Source organism: Artemia sp. Qi Xiang Cuo, chromosome 1 (assembly GCF_049724085.1).
Source record: "Artemia sp. Qi Xiang Cuo chromosome 1, ASM4972408v1, whole genome shotgun sequence".
NCBI classification, from domain to species: domain Eukaryota; kingdom Metazoa; phylum Arthropoda; class Branchiopoda; order Anostraca; family Artemiidae; genus Artemia; species Artemia sp. Qi Xiang Cuo.
This window is the reverse complement of record NC_142794.1, coordinates 50,389,757-50,417,507: the sequence shown is the minus strand read 5'-3', so window position 1 is coordinate 50,417,507 and position 27,751 is coordinate 50,389,757. Positions and strand designations below refer to the sequence as shown.

At 34.8% G+C, this 27,751-nt stretch overlaps 1 protein-coding gene across 1 annotated transcript in view; it reads right to left on the bottom strand.

Moving 5' to 3' along the window:
- LOC148956437 (uncharacterized) overlaps positions 1-27,751 on the bottom strand; it is a 570,204-nt gene that overhangs the window by 37,774 nt on the left and 504,679 nt on the right. The window contains 6 exon segments of the mRNA XM_089090886.1: positions 2,100-2,258; positions 3,145-3,353; positions 7,118-7,510; positions 11,465-12,740; positions 13,936-14,153; positions 15,405-15,725. Of these exon segments, the coding sequence (XP_088947012.1) occupies positions 2,100-2,258; positions 3,145-3,353; positions 7,118-7,510; positions 11,465-12,740; positions 13,936-14,153; positions 15,405-15,725 (2,576 nt within the window).

Here is a 27,751-nt window from a genome sequence, read left to right as displayed (position 1 = left end):
TAAAAAAAGTGTCTCATTTTCCGACTTCATATCATAAAAGACGAACGTGCGGTGTAATAATAGGTAAAAACACCAATGAAATTTAATAAGACTAAAAAGTGGAGTCTAGGCGTGATTAAATTACGGTATCACGTGAATAGGCTTTTAGAATTAAATTTCATTCCCGAAGATAAACACAAGCCTTTCTTCGAACCCTTTTCGTCTATCAAGATATTGCTCAGCAAATATCACGTACCCGTTTACAGGCCCTATGGCTTTTGGTTTTCACCAAAAAGTGACGGGTAATTCTATGGGCATTGATTGCTTCAAAGAGAGGAAGTAATGGTCTTACAAGTGAGAATCGTTCAAATATGAATCGTTAGAATGAAGCTTGAACGGTCAAAACTCCATTACAACATTTACTAAAGACTAAAAAACGTAAATTACAAATATAAAAAAAACTTTCATCTCCAAATATACTAAAAAAAAAAAAATTCCTAGTATCCCGGATAATTGAAACATTTTAAGAATGAAATTCAAAGCAAGGGGCGGTTAGGAAATAGAATTTTTCTCGAATAACTAATTAAAAATTCGCCAAAACAACCCCACACTCTCATTTTTAGTGTGACAAAAAATTCGATATTTCCTGGTAGCAGGGCAAACAAAAAAATGTGCTCTGAAAATAACCGCGATTTTTGAGGTTTATTTTCCAGTTTCTTGTCTTTGTCTTGGCGTGGTTCCACTATTATTATTTTAAAGAGTAGTATTTCCACACAAACATCACAAGTGATTGTGTGTATCCTTGGTATTATTTTTTCACTCTAGCCTGTGAATACAAAAGTACCTTACGAGAATATTGGGTTGATTGGCTCAATCCATCACATGCAGTGGTGGATCCAGGGGGGCGGTCGAGGGCCCCCTAACATAGTCTAAAGTAGTGTAGTTTACTTAATTAACACAAGTTTGCGATAATTAAACTTGCTCCTAACGCAAGTTTATCGGATCAGCCTATTTTGCATCCCCCCCCCTAAAAAAATCCTAGATCCACCACTGATCACATGTTTATTCGAACTCTACTGCAAAATTTTTCCTTTACTCTTTAAAACTCATTTGTTACATTCATTTCTAATCTCTTGATTTATCGTGCAACGAAACTAACTAGTGGTTGGGAGCATCACTAGGAATGAAGTGAGCAAAAAATAAAATAAAAGCTGCTGTAGGTAGAAAGTAAGTTTCACGTTTCAAAAGAAAGTTATTAAATCTCAAAAGGCATTTTTATTTCCCTACCCAAAGAGTATGGGTTACTTACAAGAAGGTAAACTGGCACTAATATCAACAAGAAAATTATCAACTCCATCTAGCGTTTAGCGACATTGGGCATTTTTTTAGTAAATTAATAAGAACAATTAGTTTAATTTGTGTAGTCGACAAAATTAGTTTAGTAATAAGTGTCTAATCTCAGTTCCTGACAGAAAAACGATTACAAACTATGAAAAAAATGTCAAGTGTTACCAAACGCTAGATGGCTATTTCGCCGACACTACCACCAGATTCCACGCTTATAAGTTGCCCACACTATTCATTCCTACAATTTTAAAAGTATGTGAGCCCTGACCATTTTTAAGAAAGTTGAAACAGTCAATAAACTTATTATGCGAATCTGTCTTCCAACTCCTAGTATCCTGTTACTTGAGAAACAGCCTTGACTCGATTTTGCAAGTCCGCCCTTAATCTTGCTTAGTTAAACCAACTTATTCGTCAATGAAAAAACCTCAATATTCGAAATAATGTATAAAATTTGTCCTCACCAAAATCACAATTATCCTTTTCATCTCCCTCTCCCAAAAGAGGGTCAGACGGTCTCTGTTCTCATAAATTAAGTATCGCTTATACAGCTTGAAAGAAAACAATAGGCTAGGAGAAAGAATAAAGCACTGTTTAATAGTAGCATTATAAAAGCAAACAAAACTTTACAATCACTGCGTTCAAACTAGGGATTGAAACCTAAGGTTTAAAAAAGGCAATTGTTTACTAACACTTAGAAAGTGCGATTGAGGAAAGAGTCGACTTAGAATTTTCCAAATAGAAAAGTGTATCTTTAAGAAAAAATGGTTGCTTACGTGTTGCACTGTGGGCATGAACTCTTATCAATTGCATCACTTTGTATTTTCTTAGACTTAAGCTTCTTCTTCTTCTTGGCTTTTCTTGGAATTCCATTAGATGGTGATATGGACCGAGTGACATCACTGTCTGAAGGATGGTCAGAAGTCAAGCCAACACTACATAAAATCATGCATATGAAAATAAAATAAATCATAAAACAGTGCAATCATGCAAGTACGCAGGAATTCATTCGGGGGGGGGGAGGGGATATTTCGGGTGGGGAGCCAAATTTGTTAAATTTACAAAAAAGAGTTAAATACGAATTTTATATCAAATATATCGAATTTTATATCAAAATTCCACTTCCTGTTTTATTAAGAAAGGATTATACAAACATAAAAAGCATTTACATTTGCTACATGCAAAAGTACACAGTTTAACACCCTGTTTTAGTTTTATCCTATTAAAGACTGATTTCCCATTGGGTTACAAAAATTTTTTTAAATGATTTATTTTAACCATAAATAAAGCATGTACTTAGGAAAAAATCGATGCTACAAATTTCTCTGATCTTTCCATCTGTTATTTTCTGTAATTGAAGGCATGGCCATTCCCGAAATACTTTCTCAAGAGACGAGAAAAACCCTCAAGGGCGCATTCAGTTCTTTTTCTTAAATGGAGGGGGGCTACAAAAATAATTCTAAAACGCTTAAAAAAAATTGTTTACATGCAATTTTTTTGTTTTTACGAGTCGAAGAAAAAATTGGGGGAGGTTCAAACCATCTAATCCATCCCCCTGGATAAGGCCTTGAAAACCATCAAGGATTTTTATTAATGAGCCATTCCAGCAATATGGCAGTCTTATATCCCATTTTAAGAAATCCTTTATTTTGATTTCGGCTCTAAAAAGCGGAAAGTCACTCTATTTCCCCTCACACTCTTACTTTTACGGTAATGACGGTTTTGAACGTACAATTTTGTAACCTAAACCATATAAACTATTTAACTCGTTTTAATACTTGCCTGGATTCCCTTTTTTGAAAGTTTGTAGTTTGCGCTTACCTAATTTCGGTTCTTGGTAAGTTTGCAGTTTTAGCAACGACTTCTAGCTCACTAAATAGTTTCTCAAGTTTGAAAGCTTCGGTGATAAGCTTTTGATTTTCATCGTACTCTCTACTACTCATTTCTTGGGTCAATAGGTAATCAGTTAAGTACTTGGACAACCGGTTCATCTCCTCTCGTGAAATCTGACAACTGTTCACCAAATGACTCTGGAAACGAAATCGGGAAGAAATTATTGAAAACTCTAAAATGCTATTCAAAAATGCAGTTTTATTAAGCTATTATTAAACGAAGATATCCTTAATAACTCTGCTTGATTGATTTGGTTGAAACACGATAAATACATTATAGATTATCAACTGAATCTCGAAGGCATTAGCTTTTTATATTACTTCAACTACCCACACAAATTTATTCTAAATTGTTTAGAATAGAACAAATTTATTGGGTTCTCGCTAGGATGAATATTCTCATTGGCAAATGCAAAGAAAATTACTCTATCTTGCACAGCCCGACAATCGTTTTTTTAGATTAATTATTTGAAAAAAAACTACGTTTTCTAAAGAGTTAAAGAGGCTGAGTTACAAGGTCGAACCTTAAAACGTACAGGGATTAGGAGGCACAGTTGGGGCTGCCGCCCCCAAACCCCGCTTTCGCAGCCTTTAAATAAAAAAAAAATTCTTTAAACTGAAAGTAAGGAGCGACATTAAATCTTAAAACGAACAGAAATTATTCCGTATATGAAAGGGGCTGTGCCCTCCTCAACGCCTCGCTCTTTACGCTAAAGTTTGACTTTCTCACAACTCTTTTTTTAAACAATAAAAACTTTAGCGTAAAGAGCGAGGCGTTCAGGAGGGCACAGCCCCTTTCATATACGGAATAATTTCTGTTCGTTTTAAGATTTAATGTCGCTCCTTACTTTCAGTTTAAAGAAATTTTTTTTTATTTAAAGGCTGCGAAAGCGGGGGTTTGGGGGCGGCAGCCCCCCAACTGTGCCTCCTAATCCCTGTACGTTTTAAGGTTCGACCTTGTAACTCAGCCTCTTTAACTCTTTAGAAAACGCAGTTTTTTTCAAATAATTTCTGCACGTTTTTGTACAGTTTATTACTTATTATTGCTTGACTAACTGTTAGCTGATCGTGTCAGGAGTTAAAATTGGGGCTGCCGCCCCCCAAACCCCTGCTCTTGAACATTCTTGTGTTAAGGCTTTTAATTCCTGAATACTCAAATCACGTCGTACAGGGTGCCTCCTAATCCCTGTACGTTTTAAGGTTCGAACTTGTGACTCAGCCTCTTTAACAGCCCCCAACTGTGCCTCCTAATCCCTGTACGTTTTAAGGGTCGACCTTGTAACTCAGCCTCTTTAACTCTTCAGAAAACGTAATTTTTTTCAAATAATTTAAAAAGAAACTGAGTTTCTTTTTTAAAGTTTAAATTCAGTATATAAAAAATTTGCTCTGACGGTGAATCGAACCCGGGTTTTCCGCCTGACAGTCTGGAGTTTCAACCGCTGGACTAAAGATACACAATTGTAATTGTTTTTTAGTAAATGGAATCTATTTTCGACGCAAGCAAATTCCCACAAAACTTGATATTTGGTTTTTGGAAAACAGGGAAGGAGTGATCAGATTGAGCTGAAATTTCGAGGATAAGCTCCCAGGCCCCAGGAAAGCTTATCCTCTAAATTTCCGCCCGATCAGACAACGTTAAAGGGGGTTGTGGTTGGAAAAATTAACATGGGTTATTATAGGAAAACGAGGTTTTTCGTAAATGTAAATTCGGGGGATAATTTTTTCGGTCTGAAAATATCAAAAGGCCCTAACAGGTCAAATTCTGCTTCGAATGAGTCCTCATTCACCCGGATCAGTTGCCAACTGTGGCCTGTAGGCGTGGATAAGAAAAAAAAAGAAATGATGAATTTTAAGTGGCTATATTTGGTTTTTTGAAAACAGGGAAGGAGTGATCAGATTGAGCTGAAGTTTTGAGGACAAGCTCTCAGACCCTAGAAAAGCCTAACCTCTAGATTTCAGCCCAATCGGACAACGTAAAAGGGGGGCTGTGGTGGGAGGGTCCAAACTTCCGGCCCAGTTCATCCCATGAAGATAAAGTCGGAGGAGGATGAAATTTAAGCAAGTTTCTTAGTTTGAGCTTGGGCTACAAAATGCGATTACCGCCGTCTCTCTGCGACCTCTAGAACCTGAAATCGCTTAACATTGTGGTGGGTCGCCTCTTTATAGAGGCACAAGTGTGCCTCCTTGATAATATTTCAAAGGCGTTACATAAAATATTTCAAATTTAATGGGAGCCGTACAAAACTTATGAGACATGTCTACAGTGTCAATTCTATGCTGACAGTATGAGTGTTAATTAATTTGATCCAAAATAAGTTGAAAACAGGCAACCAAAAACATTCAATGTAATTTTTTTGCAGTAGATGGGCAATGGATTATTAATTGACAAAAAAGTAGGCTCTAGTATAGGTTGTCTCTTTAAAATCAAAACATGTAGAACAAATATGTATATTATTTGCAAATATCTTCTGCAGTTGCCGCTTTGGAACCGCAACCGGTACATTTCGAGTAGATATGGCGTTTTTGATATTTTTTCAAAAATAGACCAGCTTGTGGACAGGTACCATAAGCGTCGAGAAAATATTGCCGACTGCCCACTTAACTGTATAGCTCAAATGTGTTGCTTATGTAGCTGAAATGTTATTTGTTTGTTTTTTTGTGTGAGTTTTTTCTTGTTTATTGTTTCCATTTTTATTTTGTTTTTCTGTATCTTTGTACTCCTCCAAGTGCATTCCACGTATGTAAAGAGGGTTGAAATAAATCATTATTATTATTCTACAAAACCGAATGTGAAAACAGACAGTGTGATTTGCACACTGTCTGATTTGCAAACATACACTGTTTACAAACTACATTAACAATTTATGTGTTTTGACCCAATATATACGTCTTAAATTGTATAAGCCTAATACGTTAACTGTGCGCCTGGATTTCTCAAAGTACATCAAATTCATTATCAATAGTATTGATTATAACGGTTAATAGATTTCAGCCCTAGATCAGCGGTTGATGGGATTTAAAAAATGTTCATTATTAGTTTGCAGGAAATATATTTACTTGAAATTGAATTTGCTATCATATTGCTAAAATTATATTGCTAGATATTGCATAAATACTGCTATAATTATTAAGAGACAGAGGAAGAAAAAAAAGGAAGTAGGAAAGAGAAAGAAAAAATGAGGTGCTATGTGGCACTTAAACGTTGTGTTATCAGTAGTGATTTGCAAAAAAATGCACGGAAGTTAGTATTAGCTGTTATTTGAGCATGTAAGATTTGGGAGGAGAGGTGAAAAGAAGGAAGATATATGAGTTACCCATGCAAAAATGAGATTTTTTTTCCTCGAGGTGAAGGACAGTGAAGACCTGGTTAGCGACCTTTGACGACATTTATTTCAATCGTTTTTTGTTTTTTTTTTCCCTTAGTTCTGACCTAGGGTGACAACCTATCATGGAGAAGTGAAAATAACCATTTTTTATAAAGCTCTGAAAAAGCTATGCCGGCTTTGCTTAGCATATCGACTATCTGTCTTTGTCTTGGCCTTACTATAATTAGGCTTTCAAGTCATTGATCACTTTGAGCAAATTTTTAACTGGGACCGGACTGGATTTATTTTTATCTATTTAATTTTTTTTTTGCATCATGGTTAAGGAGCTTCACTCCCGAAATGTTGTTATGATACTTACAAATTTCTGTTCAGTTGAATCTGGGTAAAAATTGCTATTTCAGATTCACCGTCAATTGAAAATTATTTCCCACCTAACCTGACAATTCATTTTGTTATATTTTTTCAACCTTATCATGGGCCAGGCTTTCTTCTCTACTAAATTGCAGTTAGCGCTGCAATCATATAGTATTGTTCAACTTGGACATTACTGAGTAACTGAACCTAACATCAGCTTACCACTTCAGTGAATCGATGTTGTTGATCCGGTGAATCTAATGACTTTAAAGCTTGGTTTAGATCATCCATTTTCTGTCTAAATTGTTGTGTGTATACCACTAATTGAGAAGCAACACATCGTCTTGTCTCGACCAAACTTGTTGAAGGTTCTTCTTCAGGCAATGGCACCGCGTAGGAAGAGACTATTGACTCAGGTGAAGTGCTAGCTGCAACAGCGGCATAGCTTCTTTTTTCTTTGATTTTTGTAAAGGGGCCCACAGTAGTGCTTTGACTTCCGGGCGATTGAGAGGGGTCAAACATTGTGTTAGATTGACTTTCAATAGGTGTCGACGTTCTTTGGACACACAAATTTTCGACAAGGTCTGGCACAGCAAGTAGTTCGGTGTGCTCGATCTAAAATAAAAATGTATGTTTGAAAGAGTAAAATTTTCAAGATCTCTCTACTGAGGCCAAATAGTAAGTTATAACTTGTAATCTTTATGGCAAACAAGTTTACTAGAAAATGAAACCTAGACATTAGGCACGGTTCATTAAAAAAAAGTATTGCTAAAACCAAACAAAAGACCACTAAAGCTTATATTATTTAAAATTATCATAATTTTTGTTTCCTTGCGCCGACAATCATAAGACAGTTGATTCAGAAAGTTAATTATTGTTAGTTCAATTTTATCTTTCATGGTAGGGCCTCAAAGCAGGAAAAAGGGCTTCGATGTGGAGAAATATTACAGGCAACTTAATAGCTTAAATTTTATAGAGAGCAAAATGTATCACATATATACTTTTTGCTGGCCTCGTCATATAGATCGTTGAAACATATTAAAAGGATTGTAAAAATATATGGTCACAGAAAGTTAAGAAAGGCTCATTCGTTGTCAAATTAATTGTTCTAGTGCCTCTTCGAAGAACTAAAACTCATCAGAGGACAACTGAACTCCCATTAGCCTTCAAACATCCCCAGTCCCATATGGTATTGAATAAAATTTCAAGACAGCTATTTTAATCAGAAAGATTATAAGATCCAATAATTGTGTCTCAGGAGTAAAAAGACATGAAACATACAGTCAAAGTGTAAGGAAAATCAGGCAAACAGTCTACATAAAAAAAACTTTCTAGAGATACGCCAATTGAGGGACGGACATGTCACGCCTTGCTAAAAGCTGTATCGTTGAATTTGTTGTTCATGATTCAAGGGTCCATAGTGAGGCCCCTCCACGCAAACGCTCAATATCCAATTTTCTTTGGTCACCAGTAAGTAGTCTCCGTCTCAGAGCCCTTTTGGTAAACATTGCGGACGCTCCGCCTTCGATCTGTATAATCGGACTAGCAATGTGACTGCTCTAAATCAACGAACTACAAATTTCAAAACGGTTTTCACTTCCATCGAAGTCACTATTCGAGGGTTTCTGAGCTTGTTCATTATAGACCTGAGACAACTATTTCCGTATTGAAAATCAAAGTCAAAACATGTTAAGTAGATATTTCCCAAATGAAGGCTAATTTTCACTAAAGCAGGTATTTAAGGATTTCTTCAGTTCTTAATTATAAATCCAGGGGTAATTGTTACAGTATATAAAGTCAAAAATGAAATTAAACTACATAAATATTTCACAATTATTATTTCGTTTTCACCTAAGCTGGTATTTAAGGTTTTAATAGTTGTTTAAAACACATTAAGCGTAACAGCGTTTCACCTTCATCAAAGCTGGTATATAAGGAATTTTTAGATTGTTGATTGCATAATTTTAGGTTATATACCAATATTCAAGTCGAAAATTGAAACTTTAAATAAATGATCAACAGCTTGCGTTGAATTTTCACCTAAGTTTGTTAGGCAGTGGGTAGCGCATTGAAACTCAATGCAGTATAAAAATTCAGCACAGATACTTTAACATAATCACATAGTTCATAATCCAATTCATATGCATATATGTCCTTTATTTTAACTCCCAATAAGTTCTGACTGAAAAATATATTGATTTTCTGATAAATACTAATAGTTCATTGCTTCTTCTTCATGAATGAGGTTAACCCTGCCAAATTTGCGGGCAATCGTAGGGCAAACAAGATTAGGGTAGCCTCTGTCACTTTACAAAATTGGTCCTTTCAGTCAGGAATTTAGATCGATTTTTTATTTTATCCTACAGATTGCACTGATAAGGTAACACTATTTACCCTACGTTCAACAGTATATTGCAATTAATTGCAATAAATTATTGAATAAGCGTAATTATTGTGCTCTATTGAACTCGATTTGAACCTCGAATTGAATTTCTTGCAAAAAAAGGAAAAAAAGATGTTGTAACCTCTAAAACTAATCACAACACATGTTATCTTTGCCATCTGTAAAAGGGCGAATTGCAGCTAATTGAGCTCTGAAGCATATTAGGTAAATAATTAATTCTAATAGGTTTCAATAATTGCTTTTGAATGCAATTCAACGCCAATTGCCTATTTGAACGCCAAAAATCACAAAATCGATTGCAGTAAGCTTAGAACGCAGGTTAATTTTAAAAATTCAAATTTTAAAGTAATAAAGAAATTAAAATAATGCTTAACTTAGTATGCTTAAGTGCTCTTCTTTTCATTCTTTCAAAATAGGCGTTTTAGTCTACTTTGTGTAGGAAATTATATTTTCAAATGTTCAGCCTCCAACATGAACACATAAATTTATCTAGGAGGGAATATGTTTTTTAATTTATATAAGAGGGAATATATAAACAAAAGTTCAAATAGGGATAAAATCCTTTCAATAGACAGTGATAAATTTCACGAACAGTGATAAATTTCACAAAAATACTAGATATTTCGGTCACATATGCATCGACCGTCATCAGTAGTAAAACTTTTACTACTGATGACAGTCACTGCATATGTGACCGAAATATCTGGTATTTTTGTGAATTTCTATCACTGTTTGTGAAACATTGTCTACTAAAAGGATTTTATCCCTATTTGAACTTTTATTTATCGTCATGGAAAGGCAGAGTGATCTCCGAAATTATCTACGTCATATTTAGAGGGAATATATGCTTGGGAAATATTTCCAAAACACATTCATATTACTCTTTTTATGACATTTGTTTGAGGGAGTTAAACCTTGTTTTTTATAAAGTTATTCTTAGTGTGAATTCACCAAAACCATGCATGAACAAAACCATGCATATCGACTAAACTGGTGTAATCATAGGACTTCAAACCCCGCTAATGGTTGACAATTATATCATATTCCCACGTATGTTACTTTTTAAATTGCCCTAGGATTACTTTAAGCAACTTTGAATTTAGCATCGTGCCATCTAACACACACTGAAATTCCATTCCAACCAATGTTAGCCTAAAATATGCTTTTGTTTCTTCAAGGCTCAAGCATATTTTACCCCCTAATATTTTCTTCTTTGTTTTTATTTTATTAAAGCCTAATCTAATTGCAGCCCCTTGGTTAATTTGTGATTTTCCTTCCTGGTCAACTCCTACTTCACATCGCCATTTCCTTGCTCTTTATCCGATTTTTCTCCCTTCCCGCAAGTTCTCTCTTCCTGCATTTTTTCATGCGATACATGGATTTTTATATTTCTGTCTGTGATTGCTGCCAGAGGTGAGTAATTTATTTTTCAAATACTATTAAGCATGTAAGCATGAAAATTGATAAAAGTTAGAAAGTAAAATTGAGACCGAATGTGAGGTGAAAATGCAAAATGTATGTATTCTAATAAAGAGAAAAAGAAACAGAAGTTAAACAAATAAACAATGATTTAAACAAAAGATACGACTTATTTTGACAAATGAAGCGCCCTTTATTAAGAGGGGGCTGATAATATAGCAAATTCAATCAGAGTAAGAATTAGAAGCGACAGTGCGGTGAAATGGGTTTCAGAATTAGGAACAACTGTAGTATTGTCCCATCACTTCAAACATTTTAAAAACAAATAATACTAATATTCCTACCGTTAGTAAATACCAAATATACATGTAAATGATTTGAAAAAGGAATAAGAATCAAATTTTTTTTTAATCTTAACCCTTGTTTGTGATAATTTCTATTTGGTGGTAAATTTGACTTACTACCTGAAAGTTTTTGCTCGCGTCAGATATTAGTACTGCTACTCCCTATTTTTAATATAGTTTTTCAGTGTATTTTTTATTCGTTTTCAGGTGAAGATAAAAGAAATTATGTCTAAACTCAAGTTAAAGAACAAATGATTATTTAACTTGCCTCCAAAATATTTAAGCTGCCTTCACTTCTATGATAAGTATATAGGTTTACAATCAGAATAGAAAATATGACAGAATTAGGGAAAAAAATGAACTATAAATTAAGAAAAAATTAGAAATAGCTGAGTTTCATACCGGCTCAGAGGCAGCCGTTGAATGGACCGTCTTAAGACTGACTAAAAACTCTTCAATGCCATCTTCATATTCCCTCAATTGCTTCTTAAGGCATTCTGCAGCGTTTTCAGTGCAATTTGTCAATAATAGCTGACATTGTCTATCAACTTCTTCCCTTACAGACATCAGACCATCCCATTGATTCTGAATTTGAAGAAGTGTATATTTTGCCTCATCTTTAGGCATTGATTGAACTCTAGAAATTTGAGCTTTCGCTTGGATCAGCCAGAGCATTACTTGTTCAAAATGTCTATCCAGTTCACGTCTTGAATGTATTAATTCTTCAGCGTTCTGTAAAAGTTCGCGGATGGAAGATTTTTGATCATCAACATCCTTTATTGCTTTCATTTTTAAGATTGATATTTTTCCAGACCGATCAAGTTTTGATTCTCTTGCAATAGTCAGGTACAGATCTTGAAGTTGATTTAGAAGGTCATTAGATTGAAGATTTTGAGCTATTTCTTTTAGCTTGTTCATTCCAGCCTCAATATTTTGGACAGAGTTTGAACTAAAGTCAGTGGAACGTGCTTCTTCAATGACATGCTCATTCTCTAAAAGTAAAACGTTCAATTTGTTGCAACAATCTTTATATTGCTGCCACAGTGGTCTAACAGATAGAATATTTTCTTTTTTAAGCTTTATAAGATCACAGAGCACAATCCATCGCTCTTCAACTGACTTAGCTATGGAATATATTTCGTCCAAATCTTTTAAACTGAACTCATTATCATTTAAAGCTGTTTTTGAAAGTCTTAATAATAAGTCAATAGATTCACCTTTGCCAATGATATCTCTTTCCAAAGCAGTAACTTCACAAATACTATTTTCAACTTCTTCATCAGAAAAGTCAATAAGCTTGAAAGGACTAAATACACACAATTCCATTCGATCCAGCCATACAAGTAGCGACGTGTACTGGTTTTGGATAGTAGGCAGTGCAGACTCAATCTCTTTTAACTTGTTTATCCTTAAACTCCATAGTTGTCTTAGTTGTGAGTACTGGTTATAAGCCCTATTGGCATCTTTCACTGCAGGGCAATCACTAACATTGATGCTTAGCAAATCAGCAACGTGCTTAGCTTGAGACTGTAGATCAGACAATTCCGACTCTTTTGAGTTTAGTTCACTGCACAATGTCAAGGTGTACGACTGGATTAAATCTGTTAGGTTCAACGTGTAAATACCTGAATTCAAGCGAGTTTCAAAAGACTGAAGCCACAATTGAAACTTATCCAACCTGAAAATGGAAAGTCACTATTATTTACTTTTATTATTGCTAATATTTGCACATTAAAGCAAGTAATAAAATTTGACAAATGAATTGCACACTTCTTTGTTCTATTTTCAATATTATTTTCAACATTTATCATCCTTTTTCAGCACATAGACGGCTGGGGATAGGGTACAGAGGAATTTCTCTAAGCTAATTCGAAAGCCTTGTCTAAAATCTCATTTTTAATACTTCAGATGGTCATGGGAAAATCTTCCTACCCATCCCTCCCCATAGAGGACGGGCAGTGTGCACCTACAAATTTTATAAAATTAACTCAAAAAGAATACATTTTCTTTTTTTTTTTTTGAATAGCCTAAAAAGAGGAATATATATTAGTAGAGCAAGTAAAACTAAGTTAGTCATGGCTGTAATTTTATGGACCGTTAAAGCAGTTGCCAAGAATAAAATAGCTCATTCATAGATGCATAGTCTACTTTTCTCAACAAAATTACGTTCGTTATTATTGCAGTTAAAATTCATTACCACTATATGTTAAAATATATAGAATCAAATTACGATGCTACTACGATGCTAAACTACGATGCCAAAAATTCTTAGAAATACGGTAGCAATCCAACTCCATGGGTAAAAATTAAAAAAAAGCCGGGAGCTGCATTAAAAGTCAATACTAAACTTGTTTTCAAAAACTGAATATAAGTTTTTACAAACAATTAAAAATACAAAAATTACTAGTTGTTTCCCAGAAAAAATTTCCACAAGCAAAATACCACTAAATAAAATAAAAAACCCAGATAATACAGAAAATGTAATCCAAGTAAGTAAGAAAAGTAAAAAATAAAAAGTCAGATAAATATAAAAACTAAGATGTGAAATGTTGAATGTTTAATCACACTCACTTGTTAAATGCTTATCCACGTCAATATATCCTCCCCAAGCATACAAGATAACAAATTTATTTTCAAACTAATACTTGCATTCTTTGCAGTACCAGAATATGCACAACTATTTACAACAAATTAATATAAAGTACATCATTAAGCTTTAAAGCAAAAATAAGAGTCTCAGGACAACCTTAACGGCCAACATTCCTTCAAAAGGCTTAAATAATATACTGCTAGACCAGAAAAGGCTAAAATTGTTATTAGATATTTTCAGTAAAAGCATAAAACCATGGCTTAGGTGAATTAAGTTATATTACCTTGTCTTAAACCGCGACTCCAGTTCTTTTCGCTCATTAATTCTATACAGAAGATTTAAAATTTGATTTTCTAGCTCGTCCCTTTGATGACTCAATAGCCATACCTTCTGTGATGCAACACGCGAGTCAACTGGTCCAGCAGCTGAACAAATCGCTTTAGATGTCGTTTCGCAAGAGGAAATGTCCACTGTTGCTGCCTTCAAAGTTTGCAAATGGCCCTGTTGTATAAGAGAGTAAATCACTTCAATGCACACAAAATATTTACAACAAATGTGACATTAATTTGATCACATTTGACTAAAAAATGTCATCTTTAAATAAGTGTTCACAACCGAAGAACACTATGCACTTAATAAGCTTTGCATAAATTTCAGGAAAGCTTTAAATTTTAAATATTAATGACCATATACGCAAATTTTTTGGAGCTAGCAAATTTCTTTAGATACAGGCATATAAAGGAGGAATCAGATTTATTTACTGTATGCCTACATATCACAGTCAACGCACTTACATTGTTCGAAAAGTACAAGAGATCTCCTAAAAGGCCATTGTCTATTGCCAATCAGAGCTGAGAAACAGAAGAAAATGCACTTAAAAGTAAATTAATAGCTGCAAAACATAGATACAAAACTAAAAATTTCCAGCAAGAGATAGCAGAGGTTATTTTTCCAGGGAACTCGGAAATGTTTTAAACTTCCTTATTAGGCGACAAGTATTCAATTTTACCTGGGACCGGCACCTCGGGTCAAATCTTGGGCCCCTTCCTCTGTGCGTAGGCAGGCTAAAATAACAGAAAAACACTAACTTTAGGAAGACTTAATAAAACACTGAACGTGAGTTCGTTAAGACATCTGCTATTCCTATGGAAGATCCCGATGTACTGTTGCTTCTCCATTCGATGACTTTTACTGGTTTGTTTCTTTTCATTACAACCAATTTCATACTGCATGGGGCCTGTTTATCTTTCCAATAGAGACACATTTGTAAAGATGATTTAAAATAAAAAAAATTAAAGAAAGAGGTATAAGCGTATCATGCTGTAAGGCAAATGACAGATCTGGAGAGGAAAAAAGGGTGATCAGCCCCCTTTTCTCCCTGGTCCCGGTGTATTTTGACTTTGTTTAGTAGCCTATGTATTTATGATTACATCAATATGTCGATTAGAGAACAAAAAGTTGTCTAAACCTTAGTCTGCTATTTTACAACTATATAAATTATCACGATAAAGCATTGTGCAGAAACAAAATTTTAAAAGAGAGCACCAGCAAATTTTTATGATGAATAAAGAGTCTACAATTTAAGAATGACTGTTTCTTGTCTGTCATTTTATGCCTAAATATGTGTATTTTTCTGGTGCCCCTGAAACGCTGCACAGTGGCCAATCTTATTAGTTTTGGAATAAACATTGCATATGATCTGAATCAATGTAAGTATTAGTAGTTAAAAATAACAATGGCAGTATTACATACCTCAAGAACAGCTTCAGTTTTGATTAGTTCTTCCATTGTGGAAGGCAATTCCACACCAAGATCTTTTATTATTGGTTGGTAAGCCTGCTGTATTTCCTCACAGTGTAAGTTCAAAGATGAGTACATGATAATCAGCCTCTTCAAGAAGTCTCTCCAAGTGGAAAGCCCTGACTGTGAGCTCGAAAGACGTTCTCTAAGAGCATTGGTTTGCTCACATAAAACTTTATTCTGTTCTGGATCAAGGTTTGATTCTAACTGTGATGCACAATCTTCCGTTTTGGAAATCAAAGATTCTCCTTCTGGACAACGGACAAGGATTGCCTAAAATACAGATTGGTCAGTAATATTAGTAAAATCTGAGAATAGCCTAATGGGCAGCTATACATAGTTGAGTTCTAAGGTTAGAAATCAGTGATAGTTACTGATTTTAAGGTCCTGGAGTGAAGAGTCACAAAAATTAGCTGACCAGCTTCTGAGGACTGATCAGAATGAGAAAAGAGGAGCTACTAAAAACAATACACCAGATTACATTACATTACTCTATTTTCTAAATGTCAAAATTATCAGGTCTACAGGTGTTGCCTCAATATGCTTCTAGCAAATTAAGGTACTAATCAACAACAATAATAAAGAGTGTGGAATCTTAAATGCACAAAAATAATAGTTCATTATATTATTACAACTGTCAGAATGAAAAAGTAAGAAAAACCGAAAAAACATATCCAGTTTCTTATGGGATGATTTAATGAATTTAATTAAATCCCTACAGTTAATTATTATACCATGTTCCACCTGACCCTTGGTTTTAAAACACTTAACAAGTGTCAGCCTTTGTCATAATTAATTAAAAGAAAAATTGTGCCAACATCGTTCTTATATGCCCTCAGGGCATAACTTAATAGCGCTGCCTATGATCAAATTACTGTAAAATGTTGGTATCTTTCAACAGTCGTAATACAAAATTACCTACAGGTCATGAAACATTGTTACAGTTGGAGCAGCCCTTACACTTATTGGAAAACCAATATCTCCTAAAGTTTTCAAGGAACACAAAATAGAGACCAACTATGTGATATCACAGATTCAGTACTGAATCTACAGATATTGCTGCTTTGAAAAAAGCTTGATTTTACTTTTAAAATAGTTCCACTCAATATAGAGTTCAAGTATATACTTAAAAAATAGAGATTATGGAGAATATAAAGATTTTCACATATGGAAATTCAAAATTTGTAAAAATAAAGCTTTTCATGATGGTAAATCCACTAACTTTAGAGATAGAATTTTCTAATTTCTAAAATGTTTATCTAACATAAGAAGCCTCTGTCTTTCATGAGTTTTTAAAATGTAAACCCTCAGCATTGCATTACTGAATAAATTTGACAGCTTCACATTCCTGCACATTCAGCTTCATATTCCTGAGAAGGGGTAGTGACACCCAAGGCCGTACCCAGGGGGGGGGGGGGCTTAAACCCCCTGCCCCCAGAAATGCTTGTCTGACTCGTGACGTAACAAAAATGGATATAAACAAATTTGTTATGCTTATTCTGAGTTTTTTTTTGCGTAGCCCCCCCCCCCCAAAAAAAGGTGACACCCTCAATTATAACTAACTATAATTACACAATCCAAGAATACTAAATTTATTTCTTAGCCAAGCCCACCCCCCCCCCCCCTGAGAAAATCTGGATCTACCAATATTGCAAAGGTGTAATATAAGAAAAATTTACTCCTCTCCCCCCCCCCCGGATTTATATAGATTCGCACTGCTGTATTTAGGTGAATTAATGAAGAAGAAAATTCTCACGGGAACGCTCCACAACTCTCTAAAAGATAGACTAGCAGTTTCTCCTCAAATGATTCTAAGGCATTTACCGCAGAGTTGCTAACACTACAGGAGCGTCTAACAATTTTGAAATCTATTGTATCCAAAACGACTGGAATCAGCTTTCCTCGTCGGACTCTACCATAGACTCAAGGACTTCAGCAGTTCAAAGGCAAGTTGGGGTGGCCTCTCTTGCAGTATCTGCACCATTACTTAATGTGTCCTACAATAATGGTGTCAAAGATTGAGAGACCAGAGAACAATCCCCACGTAAAGACCTTTCAAATGTTGAAGGATCCAGATAAGCTGCCTTTTGGAAAAGATTAATTTCAAAATGAAGGCTTGTCATAAATTCCTTTTTAAACCCACGATTATGAATTCTTTGAGGGGTGCAAAATGGGACTATTACCGGCTCTAGTATTACAACAGAGCTCAAGCACTTCTAAGATTAATTGTGCTCGACTGCCAGTTGGATATGAAGAAGCACTTATCATTACAGTGGTATTGTAATTGGTTGAAAGTATAGTAATAGCAGCTTATAGTACAGTCCAGCTATTAGACATAAACCAGAGACTACTAATAGAATTGTTGCATTTATCAAATGCAAAAACTTTTTCCACGCTCCCTAAGTTGTAATGTAGACTCAATCGTTTCCAATGTGCTATTCCATCGCACTTTTACGTCAAGACGGATATGAGAATGAAGGCCACTTTCTTTGCAACATCTTTTAATGTTACCATGCTGGCCAGTGGAAACTTTTAGTTTTCTATATAATTTTCGCAGTTTTATCAATGTTTGAGCAAGTCTAACAGGTCATCGGATAGTCTGGGCTGCAACCTTTTTTTCTGACAGACTCCCAGCTCCCCTTTGTTCTTCTCCATCAGTTTCACCACCCTCTTCCGTAGACACTACATCAGTTTAGTCAAATTCTTCAGCAAAAGTATTTTCAGTTTCGGAAACTGCAGAAAAAGTAAGAGAAAGGCCGTCTGAATAATGTTCACCAGCCTTCTGTTTAACTTTTTTTTTCTGGCATCAACATTTATGTGATGATGGATGTTTCCCCAGGATGGTGCTTTCAAGCCCCCTTTTGAATTTTAAATAAGCTGTTTCGTATCTGGCTTATCAAATATTAATTTTGAAAAAACAAAGTTTTCCGAGGGAAGTAAAGAGCGAAATTGAAACTAAAACGGACAAAAACTATTACTTCACAGCCTATCTAACATATATCAATAAAACTAGTACAAATAGATCAACTAATTATGTTTCCCTATGTTTCTAGGATTATAGAAAACTAGCACTTTACTGAAAACACAATTACTTCGAACTTGTCTACAAACTAATCATGACATGTCCTTTTCAAAACCAAAACGAGAGCCAGTCATTGAACTGAGCCATTGTGCAGAAGTGATACAAAATTAAACGAAAAAAAATAAAGCAACAATCCTAAAATACTTTATTTTTATTCTGTAAAAAGTGTCCTTAATTGGTTTGCTTTTACTGTACCAAAACTCCTACATCATGTTGTGTTTTCAGTACAATGCTAGTTCTCTATAATCCTAGAAACATATACAGTAATATGTGATTTGTTTGTATCCTGCTTCTCCTGGACAGTGCCTGTGCAACTTTCCTGCTCAATTGACGGAATAATGTACAGTAAGATAAACGTTGTTTTAGTGGAATTAAACTGCACCTTTACCGTACTAACATTCAGGGGCAGATCTAGAGCGACATCTCTGGAAAGGCCTAATGAGACAAGGGGGTCAATGCGCAAAATCTTGGGGGGAGCGAATGTGAAAAAGGTGCCAATAATTGACCAGATTGACAAATTTATTCTAAAAAAAAAAGTGAAAAAAGGAATGAGGGCACCAGAGAAAATTTTGGAGGGTAGAGTGGGGTACTCCTAGATCCTCCACCGCTAACATTTAAGCAAATACCTACTATCATCTGATTCCCAGTCCCTAATTCTGCCTAGCTGAAGCAATAGCAGCACTATTTGATATGTTTGATAGACTAAGTTCCATCATTTTACTGACGTTCCAATTCTAAAAATCAAATGATGCGTAATCACGCTTCTTCCTAATTTCAATTTATGACATAAAACAACATTTTGTAAGTTTGAAATTCTCAAATATCTCATTCTCGAATCACATAAACAGAATCAAAATAGAAGAAAAACAGGTAGAAAAAAAACAGAAACAGGACGAAATAGCTATTATAAAAAACAGAAACAAAACAGAACAGGTAAATAAAAAACAGGTCATCTGTTTCTGTTTTTTTGCATGAACAGAACAGAAACAGGTACTTTAAAAACAGAACAGAAAACAGAAAACAGAAACAGTATCCATGCTTATTCAGGCTCCTTCAGTTCAACTTGTAGTAAGAATTTTAGTCCAGTAGAAATTCTTTAGAGGAGATGGCCCTCGAAAAGCTTGAAGGGGAGGCTGTAATCTCCGGTGCTTTCGGTGGATCAGCAACCCCAATCAGTTGTGTGAATATGGCTAAATGTGTTTCTCAGAAGACCAGAAACTCTAAATCTCCACATGATCATATATAAGAAAGGAGACTGCTTGATCAGATAAATGTGTGAGAGGAATGATGCAGAACAGGATGAAAATAATGATGTGATTTTGCGTCAAGTCAATTTATATCTGGCCTTGGCAGCCTTTGCCAGGAGATGATCCTGTCCTAGTTGATGCAATGAATCAAACCTTTACCTTCTGAAAAATATATTCTATTTAGCTGTCATGGATTGCAGCTTTGGCAAGAAAAGTTATATCGTTGCAGGCAACAAGTGCTGCAGCAGAAAGGGTTTTCAGTGATGCAGGACTAATTGTCACTGCTATGCGTTCTATGTTGGCTCCACACCTGTCAACAAGTTTATTTTTATACATGATAACTGCAAACTCGTCAAAGCTTTAAAGGAAAGTACTAGAGTTCATTTCTAGTGTTCAAATTGTTTTGAATTTTTATTTCAGGATCCTTAAACTGCCTGAGAATTGACAAATCAGGTCAATTCAAATTAAATTCTGAAATTTAAAGCCAGAATTAAAAATTTAATACATTAAATAATATAATTATAAAGAATGATTTTCTCTATAAGATGTTGCCTCTTTTTATATAAAAGCTTTTATTTGCAAAATGTTGCTTCTTTTTCTTCTTACACCTGGGAACGAACTGCTGTTAAAAAAACGCCATGCTAACTTTCTGAAAATTGGCTATGTCAAAAAAAAAAAAAATCAAAAATCAAATATTAAATCCTAAACGCTAAAGTATAACTTTGATTGTTTGATATGCTTACCCGCCATGTTCAATTACGTCCACGACCACACTACCTTAATTGCTGAGATGGGAAGGACAAAAAAAGCTCTTTCATTTATTTAATTTTAAAACTTTTATTTTATCACTTGAGAGGATTCTATCTTGAAGCAATGAGAAATAACAGCTTCTGTAGCGTAGAAAGTGAGGGGTTGATGGGTAGGGTAGTCAAAAGGTAGAATGCAGGTTTCAAGACTAGGAAATTCGAACATAAAGTAAGATATATACATCAGATTCCATTGATGTTCCATAAATTAGCCATGGATTTATGGTGCAAGGAAATTTATTTAATTCAAGTTTTAGAGCTTAATCTGTATTAAGTTTCAAATTATCTATTTTGTTGGACTCATTCAATTATAAGGCAATTTAAGGTCTCATTGTCGATTATTTAGATTAAAAGTATGTTTTTGAGAAGTTAAGATTGATATCTTGTCCTTATTTTGTCTGAGGTTTGATCATGGTAATGAAGCTAAAAAGAAATTGTGGACCAAATTCCAATAAAAATTGATACCGATAAAAATTCCAAAACTTTTTAAAAGTAGCCAAAAAAACTTTAAATATAGAACAAACACCAATCAATTGATGGCGCGCCGCCAATAGTTTTTCGGCGGTGCGCCACCTAAAAAAAATTGGCACCGCCGGCGGCGCGCCACTGCAATTGTATCCACTGATGTCCATTTTTGTTTCGGCGCGGCTTTGGGGACTACTCATAATATTGCTGGAACTACACTCAACTTGCTGTAGTACTAAGCCACTTGTGGTCCACACAGATAAACATGCTTCTTCTCCGCCCCAATTATTCAAAGCTCATCATTATCCCCTCCAATGAAGTTTCATGTTCCTGTAGATACTTCCTTATGGCCTTTACCCACCTCTTTTGGTTGCAGCCTGCTTTTGTTTTGGCACCAAGTGGATGGCCAAAAAGCATGGTCTTTGGCAATTTATTTAATATATTGAATGGCGTCAATACACTTAACAACATTTGCTGCTTTCCTCTAAGGGATTACAGCTGGAGGGATGCCAGGGCATCAGGAGCCTCCATAAGGGTTGAAATTCTTATGAAAAATTTGTCAAAAAGAACAATTTCCCTGATATTGCAGTAAGGAAAAGATTATCTGCTGTAGGTCAATTGATTTCTCTAGAAAAAGTTATAGCTTTTGAATCTCATCTCAAGAAAGAACTAACACAATATCTCTACTGCTTCAAAAATTGATCAGTTTAGAAGAAAGCCCATGCATTTGCTCTATACTGTATAAATCACACCTGGCTAAACAACTCCAACGGCAAAAGGCAGACAATTTGTGTATATTCTGAAAGTCTAGCTGCAGGAAACTACACTGTGTGACTTTTGTGGTTTTGCTATATCTAATACTATCTTCTGAATTTGTTCAATCCATTCACACTCTTTTTTGTAGGATCCCCTCCAATCAAGTTTCATGTTCCTGTAGATACTTCCTTATGACCTTTACCCACCTCTTTTGGTTGCAGCCTGCTTTTGTTTTGGCACCAAGTGGATGGCCAAAAAGCATAATCTTTGGCAATTTATTTAATGTATTGTAAACAACTCCAACGGCAAAAGGCAGACAATTTGTGTATATTCTGAAAGTCTAGCTGCAGGAAACTACACTCTATGTGAATTTTGTGGTTTTGCTATATCTAACACTATCTTCTGAATTTGTTCAATCCATTCACACTCTTTTTTGTAGGAACTGTTTTTATTGTTTCAGCTAGCTGAGACAATATTTATGGTTACTCTTTCTATGTGACAATAAAAAAAATAGCATTGGCCAAAATCTATTATTGTCTCTTGCCAGACAATTCAGAACTATATTTCCCCAATAGAAATGCTTAGAGGGTGTACAACTGGTTAACAGATATATTTTGCCTTAACAGAAATTAATTGTGTTTAGTATAAAAGAAGATGAAAAGAAAATTGATAGCTGAAAAGAAGAGTTACTCTAATAAAAAAACAAAATACTGGAGAAGTCACAGCCTACATTTCAGACAATAAGCCATTCAATGTTGTTATGAAATACTTGCACATTGGGAATTGAAACCCCCCCAAAAAAAAAAAAAAACTAGTCTAAGAAACCCCTTACTAGAAAATGGTGGCCTAAAAGCATTATTTTTATCTCTAATTTTTCAATTTCAGAAAAAAATCTCTGATTCCTCTGCACCATGAAGGTTGAATTTATGTGAAAGATTTCTGATAGCAACAAATTGGATTCTGAGGTAAGACAAGTTGGCTTTTAATAAAAAATTCATTATAATACAAGACAAGCATTTTAAATGGTAGAAGAAAAGCTACAGATTCTCTATTCATATGAATCTCATGACACACCATAGATTATTTGTTCAAACAGGCTTCTCTAGTCTTATACTTGATGAAATTTAGTTTAGTCCAAGTCAATTAGGCTACAATGGAATTTAAATAAAATATTCATTGGAACTAATTTTAAAAGTTGATAACAGTGGAAGTAAACATGATAATTTGACTAATAGCCTAGCAATATTTTGCATAGGCTACTAAAAAGTAAGAACTGCATTGTTTGCTGTAAGTTTTATATATAACTAGGCCTATATCTGGGACCATCAGGGGAGGGTGTGCATTGTCAGAAAAGCAGCCATAATATTTGAAACTATCATGAATTAAAGAATCTAGTGGTACTCTTTTTGTTGTTTGCATGGATCCTGTAGGATTGCCTAACCACTATGAATATGCTAATAAAACTTCAAGGAGTTTGAATGAAAATGAAATTAGAGTCTAATAAGGATCCCAGCTCTGCCTCTTCCTTTCTGTTAGAACCTTAATGGGTAAATATTTACCAAATCATATTATTGACTTACAAATAAAGTGAATATACCATTCAATGCCTTTTTTATCTGATTACAAATATAATAACCATTTCTATTGGAAATTAATTTTAGCCCCCCCCCCCTATATATACCAAAACAGGGTATATATTCCAACATTAAGGGGGGGAAGAATTTTAAACTTACCTCCCATTTAAATCAGAAATAAAATTTGCCCTCACCCCCCTAATATTGAAATATATACCCTGAATTGGTATATATAAGGAGGGGGGGGGGAAATTCATTTCCGATAGAAATGATTATTATATTCGTAATCAGCATAAAAAAAGGGACTGAATGGTATATTCACTTTAGTTGTTACTCAATAATATGATTTGGTAAATATTTAGCCTACCCCTTAATGGTCCTAGGAAGGTAATTGACAATTGGGCTAAGTCAAGGAGAGGGGGTGAAGATTGAGACTGTTAACATATTCTCACAACCTTTTAGGGCTCTAGATTCATTCCTGAAAGTTTACCAAACCCCCCACATATATTTTTCAAATTCATAAGAAATCAGTATCTTGATAGGTGTGGAATGGTGTATTCACTTTATTCCTAACTCAATAATATGATTCCGTAGAACTTTACCCAAATATTTTACTTTTAAGTGTTTTCTGACAAAAGATGTAAGATCTTAGCACATTGATGTGTGAAAAAACGGCCCTATTGAAAACAAGTTCCCTCGGCCATTTGCACTGAACTAGTAGATTCATATCTCTAGCTAAAAAGCTTTCTCGATTAGCAAAAAACGTTAAATTTAGATTTAAACCCGAATATTCAATTCTACATAAACAATTTCTACAGAAACGGGAGGACAGAAAAGATGTGCACATGTGCATTGCAATTTAAATTTAAATTTTGGTACACCTGCAGTGCTGCCAACAAATAAAAATACTTTACATTGTATGATCTAAGCTGTTTTTTAATGGTAAAACTTAGCCTATATAAACTGCATCTTGATTTCAAGACCGAAACAAAAGGGAAAAGCTAAATTTTCTTCGAAGATATCGCGACTGAGCAATTTGGCTTCTGTATATTTTAGAATAAGAACAAGAATTTTGTCTTTCGATGGGAGTGGCACATTTTCATAAGCTATTCTTTCGACGTTTGGTTTATTTTTTAGTGAGCCGTCGGAGTTCATTTATGAATCAATTAATTCTGGTCTAATCTATTAATATCACCAAAAAATCTTAGATAGTCTATGGACCAAGAGATTAATTTTTTATAATACTCAAACTCCTCATTGAAATCCTCATTGAATGCTCAACCCTCATGTAACTCAACCTTCATTCAACTCAACCCGGTTCAACTAAACTCCAATGCAACTCAACACTCATTCAACTCAAACCCCGTTTAATTCAACTCTCATCTAATTCAGCCCCATTTAACTCAACACCTGTTTAACTCACCCTCTCCATTCAACTCATCCTCCGTATAATTCGACTCTCATCTAACTCAACCCTCGTGCAGCTTAATCATGCTCAACTAAGCCCCCATACAAATTAACCCACATTAAATTAAACCATGTTTAATTTAACCCTCATTTAAGTCATCAAAATTAAATTAAACTCTTGTGCAACTCAAACCTCCTGCAATTCGGCCCTCATTTAACTCAATCCTCATGCTACCCGAATTCCACTTAACCTATCCCTATTCGACTAAAACTCTACTTAAATCAACTTCATTCAGCTCACCCTCCTTAGATTTATAATATACCTAGAAAATTTAATTTTGCCCATTTTGTCGGAAGTGATAAAAGTTGGATCGAAAGGAATTGTCTTTATGTACTGGTTAGTTCTTATGTAAGTATTTTTATGCTGTTTTATTGCAAAATTATTCCTCTTCCCCCTCTAAAAAAAACAATATATCCTTCTGTTTTACATATTAGAAATTAGCAAAACTTTTCATGTCCACGGCCCGAAAACACTTCAGTTCCACGGTTGCTGCAAAGGGGTTAAGTCAAACATGGTTTAATCGAACAGGGGCAGAATTGCATGAGAGTTGAGTTAAATGTGTTTGAATTTAACGGGAGAAGCGTTATGTCGGGTTGAGTTAAATAAGGCTTGAATTGTACGGTGGCTGAAGTGAATAAGGGTTGAGATGAACAAGGTTGAGTTGTACGGGGGTTGAGGTCAAGGTGGCTTGAATCGCACACGTGTTGAGTATAACGGGGATTCAGTTAAACAACAGTTCAGTTAAATGGATTGAGTTGAACATGATTCATTAAACAGGGGTTCAGTTAACGCACACCCATAATTCAGAAACCTCGAGTAAAATCAAAAATCTGATTAAAGAAAAAAAGATTTCTAGACCCACTTGTCTAGAATTATTTAATGAAAATCTAAAAGAAATACAGAACTGTGATTTGGAGTTTTTGAAGAGATAGTTTGGTAAATTTCTAGGTAGTACTATAATTTAGCTAGGATGAAAGTGAAAACATCATTTGATGCCTTTTTTATACTCTTTCATAATACAATAATCGCTTCTGTCACAAATTGCATCTTGAGCCCTTAAAGGGGCCCCGAAGCTATGTCATTTTTGTAACCACACAAAGAAGCTATAACCTAACCTACAAAATATTGGATTTTTCAATTCAAACCGTTTTCCTACCGTTTCAAGTTTTTCAAATGCCGTCGACAAAAATAGCGCTGAATTTGCGATTCGAAACTTTGCCGTCGACAATTCAGAGTATATCCCAATTCAGGGTATATGTTTGCACATAATGGGGTGGGAGGTGGGTAAAGTTCATGGTAAATTTGCAGTGGGCCATATAATTTAGCTAGGATGAAAGTGAAAACATCATTTGATGCTTTATCATAATTCATATAAAATACTTTCGGGGCCCCTTTAAGGGCTCAAGATGAAACTTGTGACAGAAGCGATTACTGTATTATGAAAGAGAATAAAAAAGGCATCAAATGATGTTTTCACTTTCATCCTAGCTAAATTATAGTGCCACCTAGAAATTTACCGATAATTTTCTGTTCTACATGGGTGTGGCCTTACATGTGCATGATCCCAAATAAGTTTATTTGCGGAGCTGGGACAGTTTTGTTTTGTTTATTTTTTCACACCATTTAGGGGTTTGAAAAGGAAATTTTTCGGAAAAATAACTATAAATTTTACAAACTTTGCAACAAATTTTGGTACTGTTCTATTAGCTGGGCAACACACGAGAAGTGAAGTTTGGTTAATGCTAATGAAATGAAACAAAATATGATGGAAATATAATAGTTTAGAAACAAATTTCGGCTATATATTTACACATTAGGGGGTGGGGGTAAAGCGTAGCATATATTAAATACATAACCTAACCTAGGTATCTTTTCCCACCTAAACCCCAAAAAACTGAAGTTAAAAATATTGTTCCTATGAGTGAGAAACCACTCTTTTATTCAGCGTCAGATAGGAATTACCGGGTAATGCCTATTTGATCTTTGTTTTTCTCGTGTGACTGTCTCGCGTGTTGCCCAGCTAATAGAACAGTACCCAAATTTTCTTCATCATTTCATGACACCCACATCGGAAAAACTCTGAATTTGCATCTCAAACCTTTTTCAAGCTATAGAACACTGGTAACAATAAAAAAGCACCAAAAGAACTAGTGTTGCTCCTCAGCTAAAAGAAACGTGACTTTTGCAAGTAAGCAGTCACATTAATAAAATATCATTCAGGCTTTTCCAATACAGACTGGATGCCAATACCTTTGTAATTTTAACAACATAACTTCAAAACTTAACAAAGTATTCACTATAGCATTTACGTTTTTCAATAAATCATAACTTTCCACCAGTAAATCAGCACTAACTAACAGCAGAGGTCTTCTTTAGCGACAGTTCCGCTCAGCTGGGGGTAGGATTGTGACAAATCATAGAATCAAATTATTACGCGAAGGATGTGTCATACGTCAGTCACGAGATTCGCTTTAATTCTTGGCGAAGTTCGAAAATGACCTTTACGTTTGACAACTCTGAAGTAAATTAGAGCTAAGTTTTAAAATTCATCAGTCGGTTTATTCTAGTTTTAGGGTATCACGGACAAGGCCGTATCTAGGGGGAGTAAGGGGTTTGAACCCAAAATGTGTGTCTCACTCGTAAAAACGCAGCAAAATGGATATAAACATTTTCTTTTTAAGTTTTTTGCCCCCCCCCCCGAAAAAATCTGCTTAAAACACCCCCCCCCCCCTACAAACAAAATCTTGAATACGGCCCTGATCATGGAACATGAAAAATATAATATCATTTTAACTTCTATCCAAAAGCTGGTTCTATGCCTACACTTTCACGTAGACTTAATAGCATTGAAACAACTAATATTTAAAAGGGACAATAGAGGAACATCTAAGTAGGTGTTCT